The sequence below is a fragment of the Centruroides vittatus genome, unplaced genomic scaffold, assembly GCF_030686945.1.
Source record: "Centruroides vittatus isolate TY-2023 unplaced genomic scaffold, ASM3068694v2 contig_290, whole genome shotgun sequence".
Taxonomy (NCBI): Eukaryota; Metazoa; Arthropoda; class Arachnida; order Scorpiones; family Buthidae; genus Centruroides; species Centruroides vittatus.
The window spans coordinates 1367727-1388323 of record NW_027121846.1 but is presented as its reverse complement, the minus strand read 5'-3'; the positions used below and the strand labels follow the sequence as shown (position 1 = coordinate 1388323).

Sequence of the window (20597 nt, the reverse complement as noted above, 5' to 3'; positions counted from 1 at the left end):
TTTAGCAAAATTTCTAAAAATTCAATGTTTAAAAGATAAACTTTTTAGAAATAAAACTGTTTAAAGTTTTAGGAAAGTCACTTAAGAAATAAAAATTATATCTTTATAACCCTTTTTTTAAATAACGTATTTAATTAAAATTTTACATAATTCATTTAAGTATGAATATTTAAAAATAACATTTTTAGAGAAGTTTGTAGAGAAGTTTCGAAATTGTTTAAAAGAGAATTGCGAGCAAATTATTAAACTATTAAAGGTTTATTGCAAATATTTTCATTAAATCTGAGAATGTTGGCAATTTTTAATTGACAAAATTCCAAATCTCTAAAATTCGAAATGTAATTATATCGAAACACTTTTCAAGAAACCTTTGCATAAAATCTCCAAAAATTATGCTGCTTTCAAATTAATTAGTCGTCTTACTCCATGTAACTTTTTAGTTCAAATTCTTTACAAGTTATATTGTTCAGTTGCTACAATTCGCAGCATTACGGACTATTTTTCTACACTAATATTCAAATAAATGTATATTAATTAACCCGCTAAACGTGTGGCAGAACTTATCATTAAGGAAATTTTTAGACCTAGGCAGTTTAAGTTCTCTAGGCATTATTCTCAATAAATGTATTAGTTTTGTCCTAAGCAACTTCAATAATTACCACAGCCTACTTATATATGCGTAGATTCTATCTTGTGTATTTGAACCAGGATTTTTCAAAAGATAAACCCAGTCCATCAATTTACGCGGAAGTATTCTAAAATTAAGCTTCAATTACAAGATGAATCCTGAAATTCTACTCTCAGTCGGTGAGAACATTTTTTTTTATATTTTTATTTTTCGAATCGTCAACTTAAGTGGACATTAAAGGCAAGAGCTGACATTGATCAATGGTCCGGAGGGGTATCGACCATTCTCGAGGGAGGTCCCATCTGGCCAGGCACTGCACCGGGGATCAACAGAAGATCGCCACAAATTGAATTACAGCAATATATCTCTAGAAACGAAAGGCTATCGATACGAATGGATCGACGTCTCCGAACAAGGGATTTCTACTCCAGCCACCACCTGCATACCAATGCGTTACGGCCTATTTGCTTTGACTCATTTAGCTAAATTATGTCATCGCTCATGTTGACCCGCTCCTTTCTTTATCGCTAAATTAAAACTGGATTTACAAACACTTTAGTACGAACGTCTTCAGAGGTTAGTCTGGCTGCGCTGTGTTCTATTGCTATGACATTGTATTAATATGCAAGTCCACATTATATTTCAAAATTTAATCAAAATTTGTTAATTCTTAATAATTTTAGAAAAGAGATCACTTTTAATGACTTTAAAACATGTAGAAGTAATTGGTGATGCCTTTTAATGGTACAATACAAGGCGCGGACTACTGAACAACTAATTAAATCGTTAATCAGTATATCGTAGTTTTACACTATAACAGTTCTTAAAGAGTTAAATACTGTTATAGTTTATTTCTACGTTGCTCTCGTGTTGCAAAGCATCATCAGAACAACAAATTCTTATTATTAATTAAATATACATTGAACTTATTTCGATAAAAATGAAAGGCTCGTCAATATTTATCCTTAGATGCGTACACCGAATAAGATTGGGAATTTTATTTGATATTTTTTAAAACAAATAATTTTGAGGGATACAGATATTTTTCTTCCAAATAAAAGCGCTAGCTCATTCGAATTAAATTACAAGCTAATATGAAGTGAAATAATTAAAGTATTAAATCTGTCGAAAGACAACTCATAAAATCGTATTCTACAACTCAAGTGCCTTATATTTTGCTTTAGAATCAATTATAAACGATAAGGACTATAATAGAACTCATTCATTCAAAGACTGCCCCTAACTAAATCCACTCTCACGTGATTCTGCACAATATAAAAATTTCTTAATACATTTAGGTGTTTTTTTTTTTTTGAATTTTTAATTTACTCTCCAAATTTTATGTATCATCAAAAGAATAGAATCTCTTAGAAGGATATTTTTCGTACTCATTACCACCTACGCTTAGGACTAATTTATGCACGATATGAATTTTTAGTGTAATTTCAGAATTTTTATCTTGTTTCAGTTTTAATCGATATTATATAGAAGCGTTCATTGTGTTCGGGAGTATTTCCATAGACATTTGAAAATTTAACAAGTTACTTTATTAGTTATTTTAACATATTCGAGAAGTCCGATTTTGTTTTGTACGGTACAATCCAACCGTGATGCGTGAAAGCAGTTTCGATCTAATTTTTCTCGAAAGTAGATAAAAGACGAGATCAATCTTTTGACTTGCGCGTATACAACTCAGATTTTCCCATCCGCATTACATTAGGCAACAGTTCTTTAAATTACCGAACAAATAAAATATTGCTATTATTTGATCTAACGATTTTACCTTCTAGATTTCTATTCTGAAAGAGGATTAGTGTAATAGTTATCAAATTAGATCAAATTAAATCAAATTAGTGTGTTGTATACAACAAAGTGAGAAAATTTAATTTTTAAAGTATTATTCTTGTAACATTTTACTAATAGCTTAATATCAGATGCATTAGAAAATATTCCAAATAAGATTAAGGTAAAATTTTCTAACATTCGTACCTTTCTGCATACTCGTGTTTACTCGATTTGTATAGCTTCTTGTTAATTGCGATCAATTAGACAATTACCGGTATTTAATAAAGTACTTCATTAAATTTTGTTACTTTTTACTATAAATTTTACAAAGTTTTTCTTCGTTATTTAAGACTATCAGAATGTAAATTATTAAAAGTTTCAAAATTCTCAAAGTTTTGACAGTTTAGAACCTGTTTGTTAATCTATTTTACCTTAATTTATATAACGCCCATTATAATATAGCTTTATTTTTCATTCAAAAATAATTTGATAATTTTGCTAATATTTTTGTCAAATTATCCTATATACATACAGTAGAGCATCGATTATCCGACCGCATTCTAGTCGGCAAATTCAAATGTCCGCTAGTAATGTGGCGCTACAGTATTTTGTTATGTCTTGCTACTTTAATATTATTTTTGTTAAATTTTTGCATGTTTTAGCTGGCAGCACTGGCTCGACCATGAAAGAGAGGCTAGTATTTAAACCAGGCCTAATACACTATACTAATAATGTATTTTATCATACTTTTCGGTTATCCGACCAACCCCGTCCCCAATTAAGTCGGATAATCGATGCTCTACTGTATATACATATAATTTGACAAAAATAATAAAACCAAAGCGAGATTTAACATTAAAAAAAATATATATATATATATATATATATATATATATATATATATATATATATAGTTGGTCATTTGAGCCTCTTATTCAAATAATACTGAAAGCTCACTTCTTTAATGGCACATAGGATAATTGTAAAATTCTTTAAATATAACTATTAACACCAAAGATCTATTTAACAAGGAGAAACAAACTATGCTATAATTTGTTAATGTTACAGGCCTAATGATATTCCAATAGAAATTTTTAATTTCTAAGACAAAAGCACTTTTAGGCTCGAGCCAAACATTAACATCAATAATTCAAACCTACACAAACAATATTATGGGCAAAGTGTAACGGAGATATAGAATGGTGGATATGCAGGCAATTATGATGGGCGGGAGTTTTAAGAAACATTACGCATGTTCTTGGGCAACGGAATGAACGGTTTCTGAAGTAGCAAACCACACTGTTTATGTCGTCACCTGCTTTATACATTACACATGTATAAAGCAGTACCCTGCTTTGTACATTTAGCTTTGCACTAAGGAATACTAGAGGTTGAACGGATATGCGTTACGTAATTTTGAGGAAGCGACAGCGTTACGGGGGTATAACGGTAGTTAAAAAGTAAAACAGCGTTACGTAATTTATGGACGATTCCTGCGGCTGAATGAGAGCCACCCCGCAATTTCATACGGAAGACAAGTCGAAAAAATATATATATAACTCTTAATATAGTAGTTGTTCGTTATTACAAACTTAAGTTCTGTTTCAGAAATTGAAACAATTGACTAAAAATATTTTTCTACTTCAATATCTAAAGATCAATCTTAGGTTATTTCTCATATTTCCTAACGAAATAATATATAGATTAATGATGTATTTATATTAATTTTAGTTTTAATTGAACTGTTTAAAAAGTTCATTTTTTAATTTGTAAACTATTTTTAAAAGAATATGAAAATATAGGTTGGAAAAGCCATAACTCTGAAGCAACACTGAAGTAAAGATGGCTCAAATGAAAAACGTATATTTTAATGCTAAGTTATCTTGCTTTGTGACTTATTGAATTCAGGTATATGCATATTCATAAAATCTTCAGTAAACAGAACTTCAAAATTATATAGGTAGAGAAATTCTTTACCTATATAATTTTGTTCTACATCGATAGAAACCATCGAAGCAGAACAAAATTTCTAAACTGATAGGACAAGTTATTTTTCATATATTTTGAAAAATTAATATAACGTATTAAATAATTTGTTAGGTATTTTCAATATAAATTAATTGAAAATGATATATAATTTATAGAACATGTTCAATTCTTACTTGCACCCTTAAATCGCTATCATTTGACACAGTTTAAAAAATTACATGATCTAAGTAGCCTATAGTGAAAACTAAAGTTAAGATGTTATGTTTACAAATAAAAGAAAAATGAAACTGAAATAGGTAATTATTCAGATTTATTTCATCCCATAAATTTAGTGACATCAAATCATCTGATATTTACATACAATTGAGATCTGATTTTTATTAACAAATCATTTTGCCAAAAATATTTTTATAACCAAACTTTTTTCCAAACTAAAACCATTAAAGCAAATTCACATACAAATAACTGAAATGGAAAACTTGATTGTGTCAAAATTATTGAATGGTAAAATATTAAAATATTTAATTATTTGTTAATTTATACAATATTTTTCTATTTGTTCATTTCTTTTTAGAAACAGATAAGAAAACCTACGAGATTGTCTGCTGATGAACAATGCTGTTTAACCTTGATTACTATGGTTGAAGGAGAGAGAAGAAAATCTGCAAATGAACATGTTGGTTGTCATTTTTATTAAAAACTGAAATATGTTGTTAATAATGCTGTATGTGTAACATTCAATAAATTGTTCTTAGTGATGCAAGAGTTCTTTCTGAAATTTTGCCTGCTCAAATAGAAGTAATGAGAATATAACATCACTTTTTTAAAATTTCAAAGTGCATCTTGTAAAATGCTTTAACAAGAGATCAGAAAGTGTTTTTAGGCATCACAATTTTTGAAGTTCAGAAAGACTTTGTATTTTATTTCTAAAATTTAAACAATTTTCCAAAATATGATCAGTAGTGGAGCATTTCGCGTTCTCTAAATTTCTAACATTTGAACAGTTGGCAGACAGTAATTCGGGAACTCCCACCAATTTTGTTTAAAAAGTGGCTGGTTTGTACTCAGAAAATCTGTGATATAGATAGATTTGTATATTGCTAAGAGAAAAATTGCCTGAAATATATCTTGGAATGTATTTTTTTTTTTCTTTTTTTGATTTTTCTTTTAATATATATTAATTTTCAAAAATCAAAACAGTAAAGGTTAGAAAGGGCCATAAAGTAGTAAAATCTTGTGTTAAAGTTTGGAAATTTGAAAAAAACAACAATTTCGAAAATAAAAACTCTGATTACAATGATCTTTATAATATATATATATATATATAATATGTTTATGTATGTATAATATATATATATAAATCTTACAATGCTAGAAACCAGTGATGTACTAACAAAGCAAATGATTGACAGGAACATGAAAACAATATGGAGACAACACCAGTTACAGTAAAAAAAAATTGTGTACCAGTTATTTTTAAGAATATTGTTCTGTATTGCATTCTGCACTGACTTTGAAGGGCCACAATGCATATCAAATAAGTTGTAGGCACAATATATCCCAAATTCCCATTATTTCAATAACAATACATTTAGCATTTTTTTGTTTTTTTTTTAGCAGCCTCCAGCTTACTTCAACATTCCTTTCTAAATCACACTATGGGCAGAAGTGAACATTGTAGAATTAATATTTTCGGCAATTTTGGAACACACTGCTATGAGAAACTTCCAAGATAGAGTCAAGACAAATGCAAATGTTATATAAAAACAAGAGGGAAAAAATATGGAAAGTTCATCTTAATGATATCGGATGTAAAAAATGTGAGCAGTTTAATAATATGTTTCCCTCTCAATCCATCCACCGGGATTACGACGCAAGATGAATCTTCTAACTTCATCATACACCCAGATTAGTAAGGAGAAAGGTATTGCAGGAAGCCACCAAACAAATCTGAAAAATAATTTTTAAACAATTGTTAATCTTATGTAAGAATTCAGTTACAATCAATTTTCCAAGAAGAAAATATCAGTTTAATAAATAATTTTTGTTTTATAACAGCATGATTTAAAATTAATAACAATATATATATATGAAATACTGTGAAGAAAATATAATTAAATATACAGAATAGTAAGTGCTCAAGTCAACTTTGATACAAAGCTTTTGGTCAAAGCTTTATTACTACTACTACACATCAACTAAAAAACTATTCATATAACCGTTTTTGAAATCAATCAATTTTTTATTCTGTTTTTCAGCTTTATCTTAAAATTATAATAGTTTAAAACACATATTTGAATTACAGTAGAGCGTCGTTTATCCAAATCAATTGGGGACTGGGGTTGTTCAGATAACCGATTATGTACGATACAATATATTAACCTATCTGATGTTGAAATTTTTCTCCGTTGCGTGTCACTTCGTGTTGAATTTTTGTCGATTTTAAGCCTAACAAAAATTTATAATAATAATAATAATAATCGAGGCTATTGTATCATTAAAAATTATTTCTTTATTTTGTACAAACAAAATAAATATATTGAAGAATATAAAAACATGAAAATTATACTTTAGAAGTAAATTTAGTATTATAAACGTTCAATTCAGCACGACAGTCCGACTGGAAAGCTTTCGGTTAACTGGCTTTTGGATAAATGACATTCTACTGTAATATATTTTGTAATAACATCTAATAATACTCCTTACATTTTGACCAAAAAGGGCATTTCATCACAATTTACAACCTGTACAGAGGGATATTGCAGAACATTCTAAAAGAATGTTAATATGGGCTATCTCTTAAATTTTATTTATGTTTTTTAAAGTTTGGTATTAAATACATGAATAAAATAGTGTGTGGGAAAAGTCTAAAATTTCATTCAAAATACAATTAATAAAATAGCAATCATGTATAGATATTTCAAAAAAAAAGTGTCCAAATGTCAACAAAGGTAATATACTACTCACTGGAAGCACCATCACATTTCCATACAAAAACTACCTACCTATGACAAAGCCTTAAAACACACTTTGTGAAGTTACTTTCTTTTATAGTAAATGTTTGTCTGCATTTTTTTCTCACAAATATCTTTATTACTGTATATTATTTAATGTACTGTATCTATAAATGTGCTACTTATGGTATGTAATGCAGATTATACGTATTACTGTATAGCAACAGCTAACAAGTGTATTATTTGATTCAAGAAACAATTTAGTTATTTTAGTATAAACAGAAAAAAATTTTTTTTTTTACTTTTGAAAATGTAAAAATATGTCCATTAATATCCAAAGACATAGAATGCAACCAGAAAAAAAAAATGTTGATGCAAATAAAAAAACCACCTTCATAATTCCAGCAAATTATATATCTTGTTCTTTGAGAACAAGATATATAAATTTTAAGATATGTAATTTAAAATTTTTTTAAAATTATATATCTTTAGTTCTTTTCTTTGAAGTTTCTGTAACTAAAAACAATCAGTCAAGCTGTTCAAAAACACTTTTATCTTAATGAATATGTTGAAGAAGTTAAAGGTTAATTTTTTGTTTGCATTATTCATTAATAATTAATGGAAAGATTTATGAAACTAATAACTGAAAAATGCTATATGGTTACAGAATTTATTATGGTTTACAGATGAATCCAAAACCAATAGTAGCATGGAGGATGGAATTTTTGAAGCACATTCAGGAGGCTTTCTTCTCCTGGATAAGTTCCTTAACCATGTTAAGCAAGCTACTAGCTATTACTTGTACTATTTGTAGAAGGCCTCTTAATAAAGCTCTATATTGTTTCTGATAACCACGCTGCTTTGAAAGCATTTGACTCTTGTTAGTTTATATCAACACTTGTCTGAAAGTGTTGTTTGCATCTCAAACTATCTGCCTGAAATAGTTTGCATGCAGCTAGTGCCTCAAGATAATTCCGACAATGTAGCTGCTACCCTATTAGCCAAGAAGGAAGCTTTGTACTCCTCTAAGACCTCAACAAGCTCTTAGTATTTCTTCCAATATTATTTCTAGAGCTGTCAAGGATAACTATTTTCAGTTATTTAAAATAATAGAGATTAACAGAATGAGGCATTTTTTCCAGTTTGCTCTTTATGCAAGAGCAAACTGGAAAAAATGCCTCATTCTGTTAATCTCTAAAGATTTTCTACCTTTTAGCAAAAATGTGTTCACTTCTTGATTGATCAGCATTGTGATCAGTTTTGGTCATTTTTACCATTTTTACAAAACATGTGTGCCAAATGAACCTTTTCTCATCCTTTTGCTACTTCTGCAAGATCAGCAGGATCTGCTGAGGAGACTCCTCTGCATTTCATTGTGTGCACGCAAACCTTTGCTCAGATAAACTTGTTCATCTGTCCCTACCTTTTTGATTGTTAGTGATATCTTCCAGCTTTTTCATAAAGATCTTATCTTCTTTTATAGATGATCAGATTTTTAAAGTAATTTCTTGTGGGATACACAATGGATCTTTTAGGTCAATATGCTTTTAACTCTGCCCCCACTTATACAATCTACAATCTCTTAAGATAATTTGATAGGATTTCAGTATAAATTCAGAATCACGGGCTTTATTTATTTTATTTTACATTTAATTAGAACTGTAAATAGACAATAGATTTCCACTCCCCATATAACAAAATTACTCAAGATTACAATAAAATACAATTAAAATTAACAACAAAAATAAATAGAATAAAAATTATATAACAAAAAAAATATATATATATAAAAAAAAAAAGAAAAAGGGAAGACAAAATGAGATAAGGACAAAACAAAATCACACATTATATAGAAATCATTGGCATAAATGTTTGTATTTTGTAGTCACGATGAAGGTGATGTTCAACAGGGGACATGTAATCAATGGAATAATAAAAGAAAGATCTGAGATAGTGATAATCAATAAAAAGGAGTAAGTAGCCATGATAGTGATCAAGTTTTCCTAGAAAGAACTTTCAATTTGAGCCAATAATTGGGTATTATGCCATAAAAATATTTATATAAGTTAAAATACAATCGAAGTATTTGACCCTTTCTTTGAAATCAGGTAATCCCAGACTGACTCATGTGACTTTGGCATTATTCAGTATATGGTAGATGGCAAAATTTGTTCAGAATATGCTTTGTTTATTTCATTAATAACTTTGTTTAGTATAGAGGGGACAGTCATTGCCCAGACTGATAAGCAGTAGTTAAAGACTGAAAGTTTGTAAAGAAAAATCAATCTTAGTACAGTTTTTGAAGACATTGGCCTACAAAATGCCATAAAATTCCCCAGCATATTGAAATAGATTTGGCAATTTTTTTCTATATGATCTTTAAAGGTCAATTTATTTGGTTTATAATTTTTTAACTTCCATAGCTGATTACTGTAGTTAGTTCATAATAAATAATTTTTCATTCTAAATTTCTAGGAAGAAAAAAATTCTACATTTAGGCAACAATAGCTTATAACTCGGAAATTAACTGTAGCTAAATAAATATTAACACAACTGATTATAATAAAAATTAAAATGTGACTATTATAATTTCATAGCAAAGTTAATCAACTTTTTAATAAGTGACTATGAATATCAACTTCTTCCATAATCTAACATTTACATTGGAATAATAATAATCGTCCCAGAATTATTTTATTAATTACATCTAAATAATCAGTTTGAAACAACAGTCTAAACATGAACATCCATTAACAAAAGAAAAAACTTAATAATACTTAATGTTTACATAAAAATGAAGATATAACCAGATTACATTGTTAAACTAACTTTGTTAACTAATTCTACATTGACTTAAAGTAAATAATTTTAATATCCTAAAAACTTATTAAATTTTACTCACTTTAGTGGATACATACGAAGCCCTTTGTCCATTCCTGGGCAGTATGATAAGAATGCAGCCAATACGGTCTCAAAAACAAGACCAAAATTTAAAATATGATTCCTGAAATATTTGAGAATGATATTAATATTTTAAAATAATTAAGTATTTAATAAAGTATTTGGATGTGGCATTAATTTACTTCATTCCTTGATGGAAAACAGAATTCCTCCTTGTTTTACAAATAATTAAATCAGCCCATTGCACAATAACAATGGAAACAAAAAATGCTGTATGACAAGTATATTCTAGTGTCTTACGATCTTTAAAAGTCTAAAAGGAAAAAAAAACTTTTTAAAAAAACACTATTACAATAGTATATATTTGTAAAGAAAATTATGTATGTACATTATTAAAAAATACAATAGTACATAATAAACATACCCATTCTTGATTGTATGAATCAGGAAGATCATTGATAGCCTTAGAATCCCATTCTTTCCTTAATCCTAACAGTCGGCTTGGCCAAAATCCATTCTCACTCATTATCACAAAGTAAGCAAAGAATCCAGCTGCTGCTTGCATCATGCCAATTTGTCCATAAGACATTGAAATTAACCTGTTGATACAAATTTTTAATTTGAGAACAAACATAAGACATGACAGAACAAGTGCACTTTACTTCAGGTAATTAAATAGAATGTGCAAGTTAACTGATTCATGCATTGAAAGTGCATTTTTTTTATTTATATAATTACTTTTATTAAAAGCCTCATGCTCATCTTTCATCTAAATAAACTCTCTAGTTGCTATTGTTTCAAATTAATACCGATTCTACATTTTCCAACTGGCTTATTTGGTTAGCAACAGATTAAAAAGACAAATTACCTGATCTATCCATAACTATGGAATAAAACAATTTGCTTTTATAGAACATTATTATTAGTGATATTTTATTAACATTTTCTAAAATTAAAACATTTATTATTTAATAAGACTAACAAAACTAAAATTTTTAATGTTAAATTTACTTATAAACATAAATAAATAAGACTCAATTGATTTTTAAAAATATTTTCAATTAACTTCTTAAAAACTTCATTTAGTTAAATAGTTACTATTGAATTTAATCATCTTTGCATACCAAAATCTGCAAATACTTTAGTAATTCTTATGAAATGAAATGTTTCAGTTATGTTAGACAATAATTGATTATATAAACATTGATCACCCTTAAATTACTGAGAAATGTATGGAAATATTTTAAAATTTCTTTATACAGTCTTTACTCTCTTTTTTTGGCAAACTTTTGAACTAGATTTGACATCTAGCCTTGTAAGGAAACCTGGAATATTAGACAGATTGCTGACTATGGTGAATTGTTTCATTGTGCAATCAATCAAAATATCTTCTTAATGAGAACATTCAAGTATAATTGTCTTCAGAAAACATGGATCTTCAAGTTTAAGCATGATTAGTGACAGTAGATTGATTTATTAAATCACTTTAAAAGCTGGAAAATGTGGACATTGGTATCATGGAAACACCAACAGTTACCTAATGATAGATTTTTTTTTTTTAACATGGAGAAAAGATTTATGCTAATTGACACCAGAAAACTGAGGAAATACTGTTGAGAATTACGTGACAAAAGAACAAAAAAACCATTCTTCTGCACGATAATAAGCAGCTTCACATGGTATGTTTTATAATCAGCATCCAATGGATTGAGACAAATGGCTAAGAAATTTCTTATTCCCCTAAAATTCAAATCCTAACCTAGTACACATTTGGAGCATTTAGCCCTCTCAACATGAATATTTTTTAATGTAAATTGCAGTTTCTATTTGTTAGAGTAGGGATATAAAAATAGGATAAATCACATTTTAAATTCTTTTTGATAATATATTTTTGAGAAAATGGCTGGGACAACTTGTTTGGTTTTATGAAGAATTGCTCGAGGAGAAGGCATTCTGCAAGTGACAGGAGCAGTCCAGGAAACTATCACTGCTTGAATACTGCAAAAGTACTGTACCTTTAAATTAACAAAACAATGAAAGAATGCACTGAAAAAGATGGAAATTTAATTGAAAAACCTAGAGTTTTACATTAACTTACTATTATTGAAAAATCTTTAATTATTTTCTTTAAATAAAACTTCAATTTTTTTGTAATTATTAATATAAATCACTTTAAAGAAAAATTTATATTAATAAATCACTTTCACTACAAAAGGCACACTTATGTATAACTAACAATTCTTTAATCAAATTAAAACTTAAAAAATTAAAATGGTAATTGCTACAGTAAAACTTCATTGCTAAATAACATGCCTAAAATATACCAATGTGAGCCTGAAGGTTTACAGGCCCGAATTTTTAGAGATTTGTAACTATTGAATTAGTTTTTTGAGAGCCTAATGTAAACATCTGCCAATAGAAAAACTAGTGAATAATATTGAGTTGGATGTCACCTCAGTTGTCAACATGTAGATGGGAAAGCTGATGGATTGTTGTGAAAGACTATCGGTCATCGTGCACCTGCAACTGGGAATGTAAACAACAGACTTATTTCCCACACAAACAACATAAAAGCACGGGCAACTGGAAGCTCAACACAATTCGTCTCAGGAAGTTATGTCTGAATTAGTATCCATCTTGGTCTCCCAGAATAATGGTAGAAGACATGCAGGACTTGCGCTACTTCCATAGAAAGATTGATCGTCACATACGGCTCTCCAAGTCCATTGAGAGGTATTTGCTAGCTCAAATTGGGAACTCTCTCTCCGAGAGACACAGAAATTAGATACGCGATATAGCATAGAGACTAGTTGCCAGTCTTGGTGAATACTAGATTTTGTAATCACTATTTAACTGCATGCAACCTTTGAACTTTTATCACCTGTCTGTAAATTAGCTTTAGACCTTTAATAAATTCTTTGTTTCTTGTTAAACCTGTCAACCTGTCTACATATTTTCAGAGAGACACCTGTTGACTTACCGATGCACTCTCCACTCGTTTTGCCCTCCTAGCCTTCGGAAACAATAACGTGAGCGGTCTTTGCAGACTGTTGCCAGGTAAGTGGCTCCTAGGGACAACCCCTAGAACCCACGGTTTCTCACACCTATATACCAAAAATTAGGTTTCCTTAAATTAATATTTTTTTCATGATGATGATGCAGGGAATTATCAAAACATGTAGAGGACACATGAAGCCATGTAATTATACAAGGCTTCATGTGTCCTCTGTGCATGCACAGATCATGGCATCAGATTCATTTGTTTAGCCATAATAACTCATGAATACTTCTTAAAGTGATTACTGAATATTAGAAAGATTACAGAACACAATTTGATTTTTGTGGGCAAAAGGAGACTTCATGTGAAATTCGTTGGGAGCTGGCAATTAGGTATAGAAATCTTATAATGTCTGTGCAATTTTGGTATCAAAAATTAGATTCTGTAAGGACTACCTTGTATGATCAGGATGTGGTCATTCATCAACTTCAAGTAAGATCATTTCTGGTGTTGACAAAGTTATTCAAGTGCACAGATGAGTAACCATAAATGAACTGAACAACATGTTCAATTTTTCATATGGGATCATGTTAGCATTGTCCGTGTCATAAGATTTTCCACAAAGTTTCCAGACAAATTTCTGAAGATTAAAAGCATCTGCAAATAGGTCTGTTTGGAACATCTGTGCTTTTATGTGGAAGACTTTTTTCTTGTATTACTATAGATAAAATCTGAATTATCTGAAACCAAGAAGAAACTCATGATATAAAAGCACCTAACACCCCCCATAAAAACAAATTTCATTGGTCATCAAGTAAGTACTGATTTTGGCATGTCTGTCTTTTGGAGCATTCATGGATGTCTGCACATGGGAGTTTTCACCCAAATGGGATAAAAGCAAATGCCATTGCTTATCAGGAAAAACTCATTTGAAGGAGGACATTTATCACAAGGGGCCAGATCCTATCCTGCATTGTGCTTCTCCGTGGTAATTATGATTTTGTTTGCAAGAGTAAATAGCTCACAGCTAATTCTGATCAGGCCTTTCACATGATAAGAAGTTTTGTCTGGAGGTTAGCAGGTGTAAAGAAAACCATAAAATTTAAACACAATAGGCTAATGTTGTTGTCATTAACAGGCAAATGTGGACATCAGTGAAAGCCAGTCAAATAAAATTGATTATCCAGCCTGTTATTTTGCTCAAATAATGTGCAAAATGTATGTAGTACTGGACTTATGATCATTGCCATTTTTATTTGTGTTAGAGTGTCAATGAATCCAAAGGATTTATGTAAAATTGTTTTTGGGTTACACTCTATTGGATTTTTAGTTTGTTAAATGTTTGTTCTCTGAACTGACTTTTGAAGATTTACTCTTCTATCTTCCACAGAAGTCTCTGGATAACAATATGTAATGTAATTTCAAATTAATTTTACAGGTTGTGTTGTTCTCTATAATTATATTATATGGGAAAAATCTAGAGAGATAAGACATGAAAGTTTAAATAATCACATTTTTTCTCAAAATACACCAGTGACATTATACAGTAAATATCTAGGAGAGAACAATGAATTCATTAAAATTTCCTGATCAAAGCTACCTCAGCTAATTAATAAAATTTTAGATTAAAAAATCAATTGATTCAATTTACATTATTCAAATTTAGTTATATGATGATGATAATTTATTAATATAAGATAAAACTAATACTATTATACTCTGACTATATATAAATAATGCTTAATTCAGAGCACCAAATATTTTATTTGAGGAAATATTTTCATTCTTACTGCAGATTATCTGCTTATACACACATTCAAATAAAGAACAATTGTGTAAGCTGATGATCTGCAGTGAAAATGAAAACATTTCCTCAAATAAAATATTTGGCTCTCTGAATTAAGCATTTTTTGTATACAGTATGTTTATTGTTACTCTATTTTTATTATAAAAAAATTAAACTGAAACAAATTTAAGATTAATTTTCATAATCTGGCATCAGAAGTTCTCAAACTGAATTTTGTATTTTCTTTCATATTTTGTAAGTGTTAAAAAAAAACTAAAAATAAAGTTTACTATTATAATTTAAACAAAACTTCTCAATGATAATATTTATATAAACAGTGTTCTTTTAGCTACTCTAATTTTCATTATTCTAATTTAACACAAAAATTACAGAATGCCATATATAATCTTAAAATTAACTTTAATCAGGGAGAATACATAACATGAAAGAAATTCAAAATTCTTAAATTTTGAGAACCTCTAATTTAAAAAGTAATTCTGAAATAATGCCATATACTTGAATAATTAAATCTAATTCTTTTAGTTTAAAAACTTATTTGTAACTTATTGAAATTAATAAATAAACTACAATGTAAATAAAAGAAAAGTACATCACGAATCTGACATTCAGTAAAATTCTACGATATTTGTGAATCTCGTACTTTTATTGAAATAAAAATTTATTCTTGACTCAAATTTGTTAAAAAAATGACTAATTTCTTCTAACAATCCCAAGATTGAAATTTCATACCTCTTAGTTTTATTTTCTTCATTTTAATTTAATAGCAAGTTCCATGATTAAATTATGAAATCTTCAATAATTTGAATAATCCTTTCAAATAATGATACTGTTATAAAGAGAAAATTCTTCACTGAAACGGATTTTAAACACTTTTGGTCACAGAGTTGGATATTAATTACCTGATAGGGGGTGATTTCAGGTGGAAAATATTAATACTACATACTATTATCTACTGCTATTGGAAACTAGTACTAACACTATTCTACTAATATAGAAATTTAAATTTTATACCTACCAAAGAAACATAAGTTAATTTATTTTGTCCTTAATAATATAGTCAAAGGCTGTTAACTGAAACTTACCAGTTTTGATGGTAGAAAGTTTATGCACCTTTTACAAATTATATATATTACATACCTTTCTCTCATTAGAATTTTCTTCCATATATTAAAAAAAAAATACAACCAGAATCGATTATTTTTAAATATTAAAAATTAATATAAGAAAAAACTGCATTGTCAATTTATTGTTTGTTGTCAATCAATAATTTGTTCTCAATCAAATTTAAATTAACATGCATCGTTCTGGCTGCATCAATAATCTTCATGCATGAATTAAGATTTTAAAAAAATCCTTACCTTTCATTTACAAGTTTATCTTTAACAGGATCTCTGGGCTGTCGCTTCATGATGTCACTTTCAGCTGTTTCGTAAGCAAGTGAGATAGCGGGAACCTGTTGGGATGCGGGAGGATTGATAGTGATGGTGCAAATAATAAGCGCTTAAGCTAGTGTTTGATTTCAAAGGATTTGTGACCTTCTGTATTTATATATAAATACGAGACCCACCACATGCAAATAGCTTAACAAAATTTCTAGATCAATGCATAACAAGAATTTTTTTTAAACAGCTAAATGACATTTACGTGCCAATTGAAATATTAAATAAGACTTGGCATGCTAGAAAGTTAATTAGAAAACAGAAAATGCAATGAGTTACTGAAAATATTAAACAACAACAAATACATTAAAAGTTTGTAATTATAAGAGAGAACATGGTGATTTGCAGAATTTATAAATAGAAGTTATATTAAAATATATTTTTTTAATTTTTTTGTCATTACTTACTATTTGGGATTATGTTTTGCAAATTTTTTGTAATGTTTTAGCTGTTCAGGTAAAGTATGATTGAAAATTTCTTTAAAATTTGAAAAACTATTTCAAACCCAGAAAATGGTCAATAAAATAACATTTACCTCTCATTTACTAGTTTATCATGAGCTGGATCACGGGGCCTTCGTTTCATTATATCAGATTCAGCTTGTTCATAAGCCAGAGATATTGCAGGTACCTGAAGTGTGGCAGGATACAGGAAGAAAGAAAGACAGAGAGAGAGAATAGGAAGTAAACCACAGAACAAACATTACAATCATGCAACACCAGTATAGGTGAAACACTTACAATAATCCAACAGGAAAAATTACTTGATATTAATAAATTTTCCTTCAAAACCAAACATTTCTATATACATATATATATTAATTAGATTTTAGTTTATTAGTTTTCAAAAACATTAGTTTTACTTTTAGAAAATAAACTCGTGCTTTAGTTATTTTAAAAATCAATTTAAATAATTAAGAATCTTTTAAAATTAAATTATTACATCAACAAAACTTACCAAATCTGTACCCAAATCAATGCATAGTATAGTGACAGTACCAAGTGGCAGTGGAATATCACATAAGATGAAGAATAAAAATGGAGTAATTTCTGGTATATTGCTCGTCAAAGTATATGCAATAGATTTTTTCAGATTGTCAAAAATCAAACGACCTATGTAAATAAAATTTGATATTTTAATATATAATATAGCTAAAGTTTAACTTTTTTTTTAAATTATTGATCATTACCCTAGTTCTAGTTAAAGTAATTCTTATCAAGCATTTGATAAGAAAAATTTCATGTTTGTCTTCAAACACTAAGCTATAAATAACTTAATTCTCTCCAGGCTTCTCACTATTATTATATGAACAAAATGCAATAATATGTTAGCAGTCAGCTATAATTTATTGTTTGAAAAAAGCAGACCCATACTTAAAATGATTACACATTAGAGCATTGGTTATCTGAAATAATCAGGACAGAACTATTTTGGATAATTGGCCACACTTGATGGGAAAAGAAAAATATTTATAGTTCATTTCAGGAAATTAAATTTAATCCTAGTATAATAAAAGTTATAGCATAAAAAATTAATTCCTTAGAAGCCTGTTGCTTGTTCTTGTTGATGTAGTTGAAATTATTGCTATTCTGCCTGTTAATAGAAAAGCAAGATTAATAACTAAGTTTTATTTATTACAGTCCAGACACTAGTGTTGATAACTAGATAGATCAATCCTACAGAAGATTGCAGACAATCATTATTACAAAAATTCTATTTCTGGAATTAGTAATCGCTAAAGTCAATTTCAGTTAATCAGAGAAATAGTCATAAAATATTAACCTTATCATTTTTATGATTAACTATGTTATAAATATGAAAGTCATTATTATTTTAAACTACAATCTGTATTTTCCATTAAGAGAGATTAATCTGACAATAAGAAAAGCAATTAAAAACTAAAGGTAAATAAAGTCACAAGTCACTTACAAAATCATCATCTAATTATGGTATTATAGAAATATATAGATTCACAACTTCCTAGTGATTTTTGATTCCAACTAGCTTACAACTAGCTTACTTGGTAGTTTTGTCATCATATCTACAATACTAACATTACAGCTTGCACAAAATTTAAGTTTATTTGAGACTTTGTAGTTGAAAATAGCTCAAACTATAAAATTATTTAATAATTTTCTAAAGCAGCATGCAAATGATTTTTCACAAATCCAGCAACAATGGTTGCAAAATATGTATAAACATGTTCACTTATTTATTTTATAAAAAATTAAAAGAAAAAACAGCAACACATGCCAAATAAATGAAAAATTTGTAAATTCTTCAAGGCAGTTTCAAAGTCAATAGCTTGATGACCAGATGGCTGAAATTGTTAAGACATTGGCCTAAGTAATGCAATATTTCATTAATGAATTTAAACATGCCTAAACTTTTAATTTGAATGAGAATGAAAAATATAACTACCACACATACAAATTCATTGATTTTCATTAGTTCTAGTTGTTTAAGTTCATTAAAGACCAACAGATTCCAATCTCTACCTGTTATACAATTCAAAAATAAAATTACTACGGTGAGAAACAATTCAAAAATAAAATTACTATGACAGTGATATCTGAATATACCACATCTTATGATTATGAAATTTCTAAAAAATTAAAAATAGTAATTCAGTATAAATTTTTATATGTATGTAAGATTTGGACATCCAGGATTGAATCCAGGAATTTATGGGCAGTCTGCCATGGATAAGTTGGGTCCTCTCCCTCACTAATCAGTCTCCCATAATGGGTGGCTGGGTAGTGAGAAACAGGACCTAATGTAAGTTAAGCTGGTGAAAAATGACTTTCTTAGTGCAACAGGACAAGGAGGATGGAGAGAAGAAAAAACTAAGTACTATTAATGTTATGCATATAAGGTTTCTAAATATTTAGTTTGATTTATTTCTGTTTAAGATAATGCTCATTTGATATGTTATGGTAAAGCATGTTGAAAACAATAATTTGGTTATTATAATCAAAGAGGTGTTTGCAAAACAGGATATGAATTTTAATTAGTTAACTGTATTTTCTAAATGAATAAAATCTCGATATATGGGCCTAAATAAAAACTAAAGTAAACTATACAAAAATATTTTATTTGGACTTTGAAAATTGATTTTTAACATTGTTTGAACATATCACAGATACCAAAGTTCAATAAGCTGAAACCAATATAATATTTAAACATGAACTTAGTATTTGATTTAGTTGAGTCTAGATTTTTTCAAATGACTTTTACCAATCCCCAGTAACTGCCTAATTATTAATCAATACTAGAATTCTATTCCACTAATTTCAAAATAAAAAAATTTTTTTATTCTTTATAGAAATCTAAAGAAAATCTCATACTTCACTTTTAGATTTACATGCAAAAGCATTTTCTATAACTTTGAAAATTCTTAGTCATCTACAATAGAAAATTATACAAATTAGTTTTGATATTATTAATATTCAATAACAACATTAAGAAGAAATTAACTGGAAATCTCTCTAAAGAAACACATATCAAATTTAATAAAAATGTTCAAAAGTTTGTTGTTTACTATAAGAAAATTATAAAAGGTTTTCTATCTAATAAAACAAAGTTATAAACATTTCTGGAAAAGACTAATGTGATTTGTAAGGAAGCAATATGAATAGAATCCTGCAAGTTTCATGCCAGTTGTTGACATATCTCACACATTGCCACACAGTAGCAACTCTACATTGTGGGGTTAGATTTTAAAAAATATGGAAATGGAGAAACACATTGAGGAAATAAATATTAGGAAAATGACTACATAAATTTTCCATCTGATACAAATATGGACATCTATAATTCAAAAATTCTAGTCTATAATTCAAGTTTATTAAAAGGTAGTAATTTAATGAGTAGATAAGGTATAATATGTATTTCTAATGTACAGTCCACCATGTACTTTGATACAGGCGTTCATTCTTGTATAGGAGTTTCTTGAGATCCTGAACACTTATAGGAGATTTAGCCAGATCTTCAGCTCAAACTGATCATATGGAGTAATTAATGGGTCAGACAACACAGCAGGCCATTCCTTCTCTGAAATGAAAACTGGAATTCTCTCTTTTAATCAATTCTAAAT

General features: G+C 28.4%; 1 protein-coding gene across 2 annotated transcripts in view; it reads right to left on the bottom strand.

Moving 5' to 3' along the window:
• Nucleotides 1–4695: 4695 nt before the first annotated feature.
• The window catches only part of LOC136972377 (sodium/potassium-transporting ATPase subunit alpha-like), a 54526-nt gene continuing 38624 nt past the window's right edge, over nt 4696–20597 (bottom strand). Inside the window, exons 16-21 of one of the 2 annotated variants that reach the window (XM_067266947.1) lie at nt 17459–17613; nt 17037–17131; nt 10682–10856; nt 10440–10570; nt 10259–10360; nt 4696–6352 (exon numbers count right to left, since the gene is read on the bottom strand). In XM_067266947.1, the coding sequence (XP_067123048.1) occupies nt 6232–6352; nt 10259–10360; nt 10440–10570; nt 10682–10856; nt 17037–17131; nt 17459–17613 (779 nt within the window). In that variant the 3' untranslated portion in view covers nt 4696–6231. Of the gene's footprint in view, nt 6353–10258; nt 10361–10439; nt 10571–10681; nt 10857–16420; nt 16516–17036; nt 17132–17458; nt 17614–20597 lie in introns of both variants that reach the window. The other variant, XM_067266946.1, reaches the window with a different exon arrangement.